Source organism: Halichoerus grypus, chromosome 6 (assembly GCF_964656455.1).
Source record: "Halichoerus grypus chromosome 6, mHalGry1.hap1.1, whole genome shotgun sequence".
Classification (NCBI taxonomy): domain Eukaryota; kingdom Metazoa; phylum Chordata; class Mammalia; order Carnivora; family Phocidae; genus Halichoerus; species Halichoerus grypus.
In genome coordinates this window covers 176,039,054-176,053,004 of record NC_135717.1, presented here as the reverse complement: position 1 = coordinate 176,053,004, position 13,951 = coordinate 176,039,054, and the positions used below count along the sequence as shown (strand labels likewise).

Sequence of the window (13,951 nt, the reverse complement as noted above, 5' to 3'; positions counted from 1 at the left end):
AGGAAGGCTTCTGAACATGGGCACACTCGGCCGACATGCCCCTTTGACCTCTGGCCCTGTGCCCTGCACCAATTCCCTCTTCCCATACCTAGAATGTGGACCCTACGGAGGTACCCAGAGTGACCTTCTCATGCGGGGGAAAGCCATAGACCAAGGCAAAGAAGGGACACAGCACAACAATCTCAACGTCAACAGCACACTCCCCGGACACTCAGCACCTGCACACACGGGCTCGAAGCTCTTCGCACAGTAACTCCCACGGGCCTCACGGCAACCAAGGCAACGGCGCCATGCCCTCCGATTCCCACGTCGACGAAGGCCATGCACAGCTGGTAAGGGGCAGAGCCTGGGTCTGAACCCCGGCGGCCAGGCTCCAGCGCTGAACGTTACCACGGGGCCCCTGATGACTCACTCCCAGCAGCAGCGTAGGCCTGGACTGCTGACATCCAGACGCCAACGTAGGAGAGAGCCATAAACCTCCGCTGTCAGGTCCCCGTAGACCCCTAACACACTGGTGACCACAGGACTCTGGATAAGCACATCCAGACCCACGCCTCTCAGCTGCCACCCCCAGGGCTACAATTCTCATTGCAACCCCCAGTGCAAACCTCTCCCCCAGCTCCAGATCGTGTCCGAACCCAGAATGGTCATCTCGCCTCCTAAACCAGCTGCCTGTCCAGGACAATGGCACCACATCCACCTTGGACCCCAGGAACATGCCAGACTTCTCCTTCTCCTCACCCTCCACTCCCATCAGCCTCCTTCCCCTCTACGTCAACCCCTTCACCACCTCGCGGGCCAGGCTTTCTCTCCAATGCCAGGCCCTGCCTTCACCTGCCCCTGGGCCTGCTCCCATCAGCCCATGATGTCTCTCTGTGCACACGGTCCCTGTCTTTGCTGGGACAGCGTGGGTCCTCTCTCAACCTTGTTCTAGACCTGCCTTCCTCAGGGGCCTGAACTAAGTCCGAAGTAGCAGCTACGTTGCTGCTTCCTCTAACTTCCAAAAGGTAAAATTCAAGCACCTGTCACATGCCTGTTTCGAGAGGAAGGTGACATATCTACCAGGTGTGCTGGCTAGGCAGTCCTGCACACTCTGCCTGGCCTCTGGGTCGAGGATGCACTCTGCATGATCAGGCACCAAGGTGTGGCTCGGATCGAGAACGGGCACATTCACACATCGGCAAACCTAGCGTCTATGCACCTAAAGCTTCTTATCCCTAAGGCTTCAGCCCCTTAAATTCCCAAACCTTCCCGGCATCGGGCACTCTTCCACGGTGGAATTTTCTGAGCATGTTATCCACTCCCGTTACAGAACTCCACTCATGGGGACTCCCCAGGCTTCATGCGCCCTAAATGACTGTACTTACCAGCCTCCACGTCTGGATGGGCTCTGCACACTGCCACCCCTACCTCTGAGATCACAGGAAGTCTCCTGACCTCCTCCCCCACCCCTCCTGAGGATGACAGCCTCCAGAGCCCACCCAAGACTGTGGGCCCATTCAGAGGGCAGTCAAGGATCCGTGCCACGTTTACGTAGGGAAGTGGTGGCTGGTATGCGTGTGTGTGCACACGCGCGTGTGCCTGTTAGCATAGACGTGCGAGTGCTAAGCCTGCATCGGGGGACGCTGTGACCTTTGAAAGTGGGACCAAACGGCCTTTCCCCAGGGGTGTGAGGTGCTCCGCGAGGAGACCTGAGCCGGTGGCACACGACTCTGACCCGTCCCAGCGCTGTGTTAACAGCCCTGGGAGACCGTCAGGGCCACTGGACCAGCTCCATGCTGCTCCATTTCCAGGCTACTCCTGTTCTCCCCTTGTTCCCAGCTTCCCAGTGTTCTCTGACCATTTCTTCATGCCCTGCAAGTTGCTTCCACCACTCATCATCCTGGCCAGCCTCCCAATGAAGATGAACCAACCCTCTGCAAAGGAAGCAGTCAATCTACTTGATGAGCCAAAGTCCTCCGAATCGGACCCTGTTTGTCAACCCCAGATACGTCAGCCACCGTTCACTTCCCATCTCCGTCTTTTTCAAGTCACAAAACATGGCATTAAGGGGACGCTATGTGGCAGGACCTGCAAAGTCAGGACCCCTGCTGCTCAGAAGTGGCTGCCCCTGCCTGGGACATCACAGTCGTTGGAGCTGATGCCGGATTCCCCTCCTCCCTCGTGAACCAGCAGGAGCACAGCAGGCCTGGAGCCGGGGACCCGCAACAAACCCTCCACGGGCAAAGCCCGGCTCCCGATCAGGCCCAGCAGCTCTGCCCACCGCAGCCTGAGGGCGCCTGGAGGGATCTCACACCAGGAGGGGCTTCTTCTCCCCTCAATTAATGGGGACTGTTTCCCAGAGTTCAGCTTAGGAGAAAGGAAAACCAAAACAACACACGCTTGCCCTGAGGATGGAGTCATGGGCATCTTTTGGGAGGGAGGGCGCACGCGGGCTGATCCCTGTGCCACTGGGCACCGCGAGCGTCTGAACGCTCATGTGGGAACAGAATGCAGACCCCAAAGTCCTGCAGGACACTCAGGGATCCAAACCACACAATCCTATGACCAGGTTCCACCCTCCGAAAGAAAAAACTGTATCTGCAAGATCTTCAATAAGCAAAGCATCTAAGGTTTACCCGCTTAAAAACCCAGCCAACCAGAACACCTTCAGCCTAGTGGCTGGCAGCACACGTGCCCCGCGCCCGTGAGCTTCTGCACAGCGCCCGAGCTTCCCCACGCCCAGCAGACTTGTCCCAGAGCTGCCGCGGGGACTCATCCTATGGGGACCGTCCTCCCTCGTCACCAGGCCCAGCATCACAGCAGGTCTTCCAGCCCGTCCACTGCACTCCCACGCTCCCTCCACACGACGCCCCTGCTCATCCCACAAGGCACAGCTGGAGCGCCACAGAGTCGTCCGAGCCCCAGGCCTGGGTTTGCTTTCCTGCACCCCATGCACCTCAAGATAACACGAATGTCTGTTTTCATTAAACTTCTTCGTTACTGGTTTAAAACCTGTCTTCCTGCTGTAACCACAAGCTCAACGGGGCAGGAACCATACTCGCTTTGCTCGCCTGTGTCCCTACCACCCCGCCGAGGGCCAGGAGATGCCCTCTCGACACAGGCTGACTTGAACTGATGCGGTCTCCACACGCCGGTGCTCTGCCCAAGACCAGCACCCTGGCGCCCGCCCATGAAGGTCTTCGTGAATGACACTACCGCACAGGAGGCTGGCGGGTCGGGCTCCAGGACACTTCAACAGACCTGAGGCTTTCTAAAGTAAGGAGACGTGGACCAGGACCGACACACGAACACTCCCAAGTGCGGACGGCAAGAGGTGAAAGAACTCACACCCACCAATCATACCTGAAAGCCAGGACCAAAAGGTAAAACATGTCCACTTAAAGACACAGCCAACTGCCAGAAATAAATGGTGCGTTTCATACAAATGTCCCCAAACCACCCCGTACATCCACTCGATGCACGTGCGCGTCCTGGAAGGCAGGACAGAGCACAAATCCTAGCTCCTCTGGTTCTTCTCTCTTCTAGACAATGACCACCACAGTCCGTCTCGCTGACGATTCAGGCAAACGCAGTTAAGGATGGCTTGGGTCTTACGGCATGAGTTGGTGGTAAAGTAGTTGAGACAAACTTACTTACCACATTAATTAAATGGTCTATTTAACATGGAATATCAATTCTCTAATCACATCTCAGCTGAACTTCTTCTTTCAATTAACAACCCCGAAGTCTACTGACAGGCCCTACTGTGCTAGGATCATTAAGAACATTTTCATTATCTGTCAAGGCGGGAGGAAGAAGCAGAAAGGCAAGCGCTCTCGGAGCAGGCTTCTCCCCTACATGAGAGCCGATTAGGGACGGAGCTGTGGTGGTCCTCATTAGTTGCTTAGCAATGAAAGCCCTCCTATGAAATCAGCAACGCAAACAAAGTGTGAGAGGTTGCAATAAAACGCACTGAACGAGCATGTTCTCGTCCTCAGAGAGTAATCTGTCCCAGCCAAACCTCCTCCCTCGGATCACAACCATGATGAGAAGCTGAAGCGGCTGGAGACACAATCTCATAAAAGCAAACAAATATCAAGTCGGGAAGGTTCACGTGAAGACAAATTAAAATTGGTTTTTAATAAAAATGCTACACGCAAACAGCAAATCCCTCCTTTGGTTATTTATTTTTTATCCACAGATAAATTAGAAAGTAGATCCCACATTTGTATTTTCAGAATTTTTCTAAAACTGAACATGTGTTCGTAACAGGTACAGTCATATTACAGTTGACCGCTATAACGTAAATGGAGAAACACCCAGCACTCAAAGAGAGACCGCACTGCCCAACCTAAATCTCCGTTAAACCAATTACTTTGCATGTAATTAACATTCCCATAAAATGAACTGCTACTAATATCAAAGGTAGAGAGGAGACAACGTGCTGCAGAATGCAATCAAAGAGGGCTCAGGTTTTAGCTTGTCAGCAGCACATTCGACTAACCTTCTATCCTTGACCCGATCCACTCAAATCCACCCCGTGAAAGCCGGCCATCAGAACAAAACCATGCTCCTCGTGTATGATTAAAAAGAAGGCAGTAAGAATAAAAACTGCATCTTAATGTCTTCTTCAGTAGTTAAACACGTGGATTTACAGACTTTTTTTAAAGCTGGCATCAATGAGAAAACTATACTCTCTATTTTTAGTTGTCATTACAACATTTAACTTAATGGCACATTTCAACATTGGTGCAATGATGCACAGTAACTCGGCAAGGCCGCCAAAGTTCACGTTTAATGTCTGCAGGGAAAAAACATCACGATATGGTCTTACCTATGTGTTCGCACATGAAGACTACAAAGAAAGGAGTGACAAGGTCATTAATCCCCTGAACATATCCACTGGCAGGGTGACGTATCGCCCATATAAACAATATCCTTTCAAAAATCTGCAAGAAAATTGAACAGGTGGTGAAGCAAAAGTAAACACATCAGAAACTTTAAAATGTATGCATTCTTTCCCTCAAAATACATATATACAATCAACATTTTTCACTGTCTCTAATATTAAAAGTAAAAATGTAAACAAAGTATTAATTGCTACTTAATTTTTTATAAAATCCCCATTATCTTAATTTCTTACTGACTTAAAAGCAATTGCAGTGTCTCACTGAGCCCCGGGCCCAGCCCTGCCACACGAGCTGGCTCCCACAGGAGACACTGTCCGCCCCCCCCGCCAAGCCGCGCGGGCAGAGGCTGCACACGGCTGCCCAGGACGTGGTCAGGCGGCACGGCAGCACCTGGCCTCTGGGTGAGCGCTCCCTCCGTGTGGAGGGACGGGAGAGCAGAGGGCCGGGCAGGCGGGCAGGCAGGTGCACCCAAGGATGGATGGGTGAATGGAGAGAAGGAAGGAAGCATGGTGGGGGGAGGGGGGCTGTGGTCGGGGGAGGGGGTACATGGAAAGATGCTCTGAATTTCCCTCATATGGTAAACAGATTGTTTTAAATGAGGCAGAAGTGACATATGACATTATATTAGTTTCAGGTGTACAATATTTGAATAGTGACTCAATATTGGTATATATTACAAAATGATCTTTTGTAATATATGTAAGTCTAATTAACACCTGTCACCATACAGTTACAAATTTCTTCTCTGTGATGAGAACTTTGAAGATCTCTTAGCAACTTTGAGACATGCAACACAGTATTATTAAACAGTTAGCACACTGTCCATCACATCCCTGACTTACTTTACATTGACACCCCGCCCATTGCACCCACAACCACCCCCACCTCTCCCAGCCACCAGTCTGTTCTCTGTATCCATGCGCTTGGTTTGTTGAATCAGGGCACAGTTATCATCACCCAAGAGCACCTGCTCCAGCATCTTCCCATCACATACATTCCCACCAGCCGTTCCATCACCCAGGCCATGGACACAGGAGTAGCTTAGCCTCCTCTCTCCTTGCAAGACCCTCGCTGCTGACCCAGGCCTCATGCTAAGAAGGCACACGGGGCAGGCTCAACGAGCAAATGCCCAAACAGTGCGTAAATTGCCTCATTTCCAAACAAGTCAAGCCTGCAGGGCTAACTGCGCTTGTACCCGAGGAGGCCAACCCCTTTCTGCACTGCCCTCACTCCCAGATATCACCGAGCTTGTGGTCTGCCTCCCCAAATCAGCACCAACCCAGCTCTACAGCGGGGGCCCTGGGGCCTAGATGGGGAAGTCTCTTAACCCAGGGCCCATGGGCAACAAGGGGCACCACCAGCCCTAGAATCCAGGCCGCCATCCACTGTGCTTGCTCCCAACAAAGAAAGTAGCCAGCACGTAAGCCGGGGCACCTGGGCACAGAGCCTGTCCCAACAGGGCAGCTGCTAAGGACCTGCTGCTGAACGAGTCGTGCGTTCATGCACATACGTTCATACCTGTGTCTCATTTTACAACAGCTTTCTAGCGAGAACTAGCAAGAATATTCAAACAAGAGCAAAAGACCAAAACCACTCAATACGTGGCATCATTTGCCATTTCTCTTGTGCAAACACGACGTGGCTCACACCGTGCCGCCACGCTGGGCACCCTCACCCTGGTGACGCTGGAAGCAGCGCTCGACCCGTCACTGCAGTGGCACGGTGGTCAGACGGGCACGCGGGGCCCGTGCAGGGGAGGACCCCTCTCGCAGACCCTAGCCACCACCCCCCCGCCTCCGGGTAGCCACGCAGCAGTCGCGGCCCTGCCCGGCCACCTGGGCACAAGGAAAGCCCGGGACAGTGTCCCAACCCTCTCCTCGCCGTGGACAGGGGAGGGACAGGCTGAGCAAGCGAGGGCACAGTCAGCGCCGAGACCGCACCGGGGACAGAGAGCAGGCAGGACCAGGCTGCACGAGGATGAGCGGGGGCAGTGCCCGGCAGGACGAACTTGTGACAGTTCACCACAGAGCAGTGCAGAGCCATGAAAGTCAGCTAAGCATCTCCTCACGAATAAGACCCCGAAGTATATGTACAGCTCACTGGCCGGTTTCTACCCCACACTGGGAAGTTCTAGCAAAGACAACCAGGAAGATGTGGAATTCCCGTGCATGCACGCTCAGTCATGACGTGGCCAGGAACAGCGGAGCCTGAATAGCAGAGGTGCATCCCCACCATCAGCTCGGGCAGGCCCCCAACCGGAGACCCACAGGTAAGACTATGGGGCCAAGCGAGGTGAAAAGTACCCGCTCTGGCCCATGCCTCCCTGGTGGAGTGTGGCTCCTTCAATTCCCAGCACGGCCTTCATCCCCTGCACAGGGCGATGCTTGATGGCCCCAAGAGCACCCAGGGATGGTATCAGGCCACTCCTTCGTCCATTCTTCGCATGGCCCTTGTCCCCTCTACAGGGCTACCCTCAAGACATGGCAGCGGGGCACCCAGAGATGGGGTCAGCCTACTCTGAAAGAAGCTCCCGGGCTGGGCACCCGAGTAGGGCACCACATCGGAGAACCACATGGTGCAGGGGCACTGTCTGCGGCACCCTCCAGGTGACCCAAGGCAGGGAGCAAGGACCTCTGTGGTCGCCACACAACAACCAGGCCTGAGGAGGGCTGGGAACAAAGGCGAGCGTCAGCCCCACAACACGTGGGTGGAAAGGCTCCACAGTTACACACTGCGTTCCGGAGGCCACTGAGAGCAAAGGAGAGATGGAGGGGTGCCTGGAGGACAGGAAGGCGTCACTGGGGACAGCCCTGAATGCCACGGTGCGGTACGTGGGCGTCAGTAAGCAACCTAAGCCCAGTAATGACAACGCTAGTGTGATCACGTACTTGCTAACATCGATTAAATGCTACTGTCCTGACCACCTTCACTAGCTCATCCTCCTCTACACGTGGAGGCAGGTATGATTACTACCCCTTTCAGACGAGGTGGCGGACAGACCCCGGATGGCTCTGTGCACCCCCCACCTCCTGGTGTACGCGCGCTTGTGTGGCCCCTTCCCCTTGAGTGTGAACAGCCCTGCACCCTGCTTTGCACAGGGGATGGGATGTGCAAGATTATGTCACAGAGGACGACAACCGTCCTGCTGGGAGACGCTCTCCCTGCTGGCTTCAGGGACACAGGCTCCCACACTGTGAGCTGCATAAGGAAAGGGCCATGTGCCCAGGACCTGAGGGCAGCTGAGAAGCAGCAAGGAACCCGGGCCACAGCTCCACAGCCTACCAGCAACCGAATCCTGCCAGCAACCACGTGGGCCTGGAAGCGGGCCCTTCCCCAGTCAAGCCTCAGATGCGTCTGCAGCCCAGACCACACCTGATTGCCACTTGGGGAGATCCTGAGCTAAGACATGCCAGACTCCTGACCCAGCGAAACTGCGGGACAACAAATAGGAGTAAGTGTGTGTTGTTTGAAGTGCTAGGTTTGTGGTGATGTCGTTACACGGGAACAGGTAACTCATACAGATGAGAAAGCTCAGGCAGCCACAGGGTAAGCAATTCACCCAGAGCAGCAGAGCCAGGAGTCCACGCTGGTATCTGACTGAACGGGGGTCTTGTGAGGCTTACAAAATGCCACCACCGATCTGCATTAGTACACAAGAGTTGCTTTCATATGCAAATCAAAAACGAGAGACCACCAAAAAATTATAACTATATGGTAAGAAAGAAACAGCGACGTCAACGAGCTCCTGGTGAGCAAACTACATCTAAACTTGGTTTCCACCTGTCCGAGGCCTAGCAGGGACCCGGTCATCAGAGGGCCTGGTGTGCACACGTGCATGTGCACAGACACGTGGTATGTGTGCACAGGTGTGAGTGCGTGTGCACACAGATGTGTGCTACCTGTGTGTGGGCAGGTGTGTGGTACACGTGCGTGTGCACTGGAGGAAAAGCCAGAGCTCAGGGCACCGAAATCTCCTTTCCTGCTTTGCAATCTCACTATCCTGGGGGAGTGGTCATGTCAGCAATGGACCCCTCCCAACCCTGTCACTAAGCCCCAGACTTTCAGAGCACTTGGCTATCGCTCGCTCGCTCTCTCTCTCTCTCTCTCTCTCACACACACACACACACCCTAACCCCACTCACAAGCAGGAATGCAGGTTTTCGCTTGGCAACCCTGGCACGGAAGAAAAGCTGGTGCAGATGACTGAGCCGGCTCCACACGGCAGGGAATGTGGAGGGGACGTGAGTGTTCTCAGTGCAACCAGCACCCGGGCAGGCAACTGGAGTGGCCTGCTCGCGATTCCTGGGCCCAGAGACCACAGGTCTAAGAAAGCAGCGGGGGAGACCTGCTGGCCGGTCCCAAAGCTTCCCTCGTGGAGAGGCCAGAGCAAGCTGTCCTGAGATGGACTAGGCTCCACAGGGCATTACCTGGGGAAACTGAGGAAAGCACTCAGGGGCAAACGCGTCTGGTGAACACGGCTGAGCAAGGAGGCAGGAGGAGGCAGCTGAGCCTTCTCAGTCTCAAACAGACCGCTCACGTGCCTCCAAAGCCTTCTGTAAGGGAGCCAACAACCCAGCAATCGCCTACTGCCCCCTTCACCTGGGCCCCCTGCAGGGCTTCCAGAAGCACGGGCGGCCCTCACGCTCGCAGCTTGCAGAGTGCCCGTATCTGTACTACTTTGGGAAAACTTCCAGAATTCAGATTCCCCATTAATTAAAGAAAAGCTATCAGTCAGGTAGTTCAAATTATTTATACTTAACTCTACTTGATCTCTCTTGATAACCTGAAAATTATACTATTAAGGCTTTAATCCCAGTAACATGTAAATAAAGAAATAAGTAGTTCAAGCAAAAACAAAAATGGTTCTTTTTTTTTAAAAAGATTGTATTTATTTATTTGAGAGAGAGAGTGAGCACAAGCAGGGAGAGGGGCAGAGGGAGAGGCAGACTCCCCGCTAAGCAGAGAGCCCGATGCAGGGCTCCATCCCAGGACCCCAGGATCACGACCTGAGCCGAAGCAGACGCTTAACCGAGCCACCCAGGCACCCCAAAAATGGCTTTTAACAAGACAGGCAGGCTAAAATGCCGAAGAGCACGGCCTGCCGTGGAGGTTTGTGACAACGGACGCAAATCCTGGCCCTGCCACTAAAGAGACACATGTCTGCGGGTCATCACCCCAGAGGTCCAGCCTCGAGGCCACGGACAGCGGGGGCTCCCTCACATCTTCACCCCTGCAGCAGCCTCCAAAACAACCAGCTCCAACCCCTGCTCTCAACTCCACTGCCACCAGCTGGTGACCGTCATCTCGTGTCTGGTCCCCCTGCTAACACCCCGGACCGCACACCCCCCAGAGAGGCAGCAGAGCTCCCGGTACACATCAGGTCACACCGTGGTCGCCAGAGGGTAAATGCAAACTCCTGGCCCCGACTCCAAGGTGCCTGGCCTACCACTCCCTTCCCCACCTTGTCACCTCCGCTGGGTCCTCTCTCACCAAACCAGTAACTTCTGTCCCCACCTCAAGGCACCTGCACGTGTTCTTTCCACCTGCAATGCCCGGGCACCCCTGATCTGCAGCATTAGGTCAGAGTTCCAGAGCCGCCTCCTGAGAGCCAACTTCCTGTACCGCCCCAGCCGGGCCAGCAGCCCCTCTTCCGAGGCCGCAGCTCCAACCACTCCCACGTTGAGCCCCCTGAGGAAGGGTCCTCCTGCATCCCGCTCACTCCGTGCTCTCAGGCCTGGCACGGAACGGGCCCAGAGGAAAACCCTGGAACTCTTTGCTGGATGGAGGTGTGAATGATCCGGGTCCTCCACCCTTCATTTTGAGCCCCCTCTTGCCTCTGCTCTCCAAGGTCTGTGCCATTGGTGAGCACCTGGACCTTCCCGTTCCGGCGAGATCTCAGACAACACCTGGGAGCCGGACTGGCGGTTCCGTTCTGTTTCTCCATCAAGTGGTGCTCCAGACCCAGCTCTTCAGATGCCAGGCGGTGGGGACGTCAGGGGCCCCCGACCTGCTGGAGAGGCGAAATGGACTGGAGGGCAGGGGGACTCAGCTGCACTGAGGACAGGCGGTGGGAGAGCACGTGGCACAGGGAGACTTGAAGAGGAGGCAACAAGCAAACAGCGCGGTGAAGGCTGACGCGGAGTTCTTCGGGAGGCAGGAGGAGTAGAGCACAGAGGGGGACGCGGCCAGGAGGCAAGGGGACAACGCAGGGCTCGGGAAGCCCCTGGGCTGAGTCAGAGCCATCACGCTTCGCAGAATGACCCGGTCCCGTATGCGGGGGGTTCATGTTCATCATCGGAAGACTCTCCTATCTCCAAGCCACAAGCCAAGGCCCGGGCATGAGGAGAGTGTGCCACGTGAGCGCAAGGCAAAGCACCCACGTCCACCCATCAGCTCCGTTTTCCACAGGAGAGCGTCCGAGCATCCTCCTCGGGGAACGCCCCCCCCCCCCCCGCCCGTCCCGACTCCTGACAGCGGCACCCAGCCACTCCGCAGTTCTGGTGCACGCCAACGTCCACACCAGCTGAACCACTTGTGCAGTCACTCTGCGGCTCACAGGCCCTTTACCCTGACATCTGTTCTGGGTGAGCACTCAGCTCTCCCTGTCATTACAGAGCTGCCCCCAGAGCCCCTCATCTCCCCGCATATTATTTTCCTCTAACGATAGCCATTAATTTAGAAAATAAGAAATAAAACACCAGGATTTATATTTCTTTGGCAGGAAAGGGGGAAGAGAAGGTAAGTAACTGGCCTCTCTTCATCCTGTCAGACTGTCCTGCCACGCCGGGGACACACCAGGAAGCCACGGGGGGCCCCACCCCCAACCAAAGCATCTGCAGGCCCCAGGCCCGCACACCTGCCCCGGCAGGCACCCCCAGTCCTACGCGCCCGATTCGGCCGAGCGGCACGGCCAGACGCCGCACCCAGCACACACGGCAGCAGAGATCTATCTGAGGGGGCAGGCGGAAGCCTACCTTTTACGAGGTGACAGACAGTTCAGCCTTGTCTAGACTCCCTGGAGGAAAAACTTGCCATTAATTGCAATAATGTAGAAAAGATTTCCATGTAGGGAGAATGCCTGGTGACACTGGGAGCTCATAAATCCAGCACATGGAGGAGAACAAAGTCCCGAGCTGCCCGCCCACTGAGGAGGGTGTCACGTGCAGGGTAGCCAGGCAAAGGGGCCTGGGGCGGAGGGGGCCAGCAGGAACCGCAGGGCAGCAAGCATCCCAACAGCCCCTCCTGAGGGCCCCAAGGTTCACTCGTGCCCCTGGCCACCCCCTTCCAGCTCCCGTCCCTGCTCCCTTCCAGGGGCTGGAATAGGACAGGGGCCCAGTGGCCGCAGGAGACAGGGCTGCTGCAGGACACCTGGCCCAGACCTAAATCTAACCCGCCCACTCGAGGCTGCACCGGGACAACCATGGGCCGGGCTGCAAAGCTGATTGGCAGGACTAGGCCCAGAGCAGAAACTACACGTGCCGTTGGTAGGCTGAGGGCTGCTTTCTCTTTGTTTTTTTTTCTCATCACTGACTGATTTATCCTGTATCTTTTGTCTTAAATCACTTCATCTGACTTTACTTTGCTTCTGTTTGAAGTCACAACTACCACAGGTCTGAGTCCAAGTCACTCAACACCGTCCAGAACTCCCTGCCCCAACCACCTGAGATGGTCCCATGGGGCCCCAGGGTCCCCACGGCCTCCCTCTGACAGCTCCCGGCTCACGGACCCTCAGCCCCATCCTAACAAGGTCTGTGAAGACCTGAGCGACAGTGCGCCCCACCTTAGATCCCGCCCCCGCCACACACATGACCGCGAGCACATTAGGATGGGACCTCTGAGGGCCCATTTGACTGCCATCATAATGAGCTCTCCACAGAGGAGACGTCGCTGAGAGCAAGCCATGAGGAAACAGGACCCCGTTCCCAACACGGCGGGACGCGTGCTGCGGGGCTTCTAAGCTGCATCTGACGCCCGCTCTTGTTCACAGCATGCTCCGAGCGATGTCCAAGCTTCTGCGCTCAGGCTCGCAAGAGACATCACCAAGAGACACGACCAAGCAGGGCTTTCCTATCACCTTTTCCAAGCAGGTGTTTTCAAAGTCAACAACATGACCCTTTAAGGGGTACGAGTTCAGCACCAGTTCCCTTGAATTTACACCCAGTGATGGGCCGGGGGGCAAACTGGGAGCAGGCATTCGCTCTTGCTGGCTTCTCCACCCCCAGGGCCCGCTGCTCCCTGACACAGTCTCAACTAAAAACGAAATCCGAGAGGAATCTTCTAAAGGACATTCACCGAGGTCAGCCCACACTGATGGTACAACCCCAAGGACGGGTGGCTCCTGCACGTGCTCTCGCGCCCTACTGAGGAAGGCGCCAGGAGAACAGCGTGCTCCGGCCACTGCCAGACCTTTCACTGACCAGGCCCAATTCCGCAGAGTTCCCTTGGGGCCGGGCTCAGAAAGTGACAGAGGCCAGAGCCAGCGGGTCACCGAAATCAAGGGTCCAAAGCCAGAGGGGCCAAGCCAGGAATCAGGAAGAGAGACCCAGCTAGAGGCCTGGGGGGGCGTGGGGCCCTGGGCCTGCACCTGCCCAGCCCTTGCCCCCAGGGCCAGCACCGAAGGCCACAGGACAGCGCCGCTGAGCTGCCCGCCACGTGCCAAAGGCAGCTGAGCTTGGGGCTGGAAGCCACCATCCAGCATCTACCGCCCTGCCTGCAACAGAGACATCACCAGGACACCCCAGGCCTGTGCCGCCTGCCTGCGGGGCACGGGGGGGGGGGGGGGGGGGAGGTGGGGCCGGCCAGCCCGGGAGTCAGGACATTCTTCCTACAAGGTTGCTGGAGGACCAGGTCAGGAAATAGAGGCTCCCCAGAACTGTGACACGGGGGACATCAGCAATTCAGTGTTACCCTCCAAATTCAAGTGTCCCCCCAAAGCACCCTGATCGGGGCTGTGTTCTCCAGCTCTGCACACGGCCAGAACAAGGCTGGCCACACACACACACACACACACACACACACACACACACACAGACTTTCTGGACGAAGCGACAGGACCCCCT

General features: G+C 55.9%; 1 protein-coding gene across 2 annotated transcripts in view; it reads right to left on the bottom strand.

The window, feature by feature from the left end:
• Positions 1 to 13,951, bottom strand: part of TBC1D22A (TBC1 domain family member 22A) — a 319,474-nt gene that overhangs the window by 197,057 nt on the left and 108,466 nt on the right. The window contains exon 8 of one of the 2 annotated variants that reach the window (XM_078076759.1): positions 4,817 to 4,931. The exons of the other annotated variant lie outside the window; for it this stretch is intronic. Within the exon in view, the coding sequence (XP_077932885.1) occupies positions 4,817 to 4,931 (115 nt within the window). The remainder of the gene's footprint in view (positions 1 to 4,816; positions 4,932 to 13,951) is intronic. 2 annotated transcript variants of the gene reach the window in all.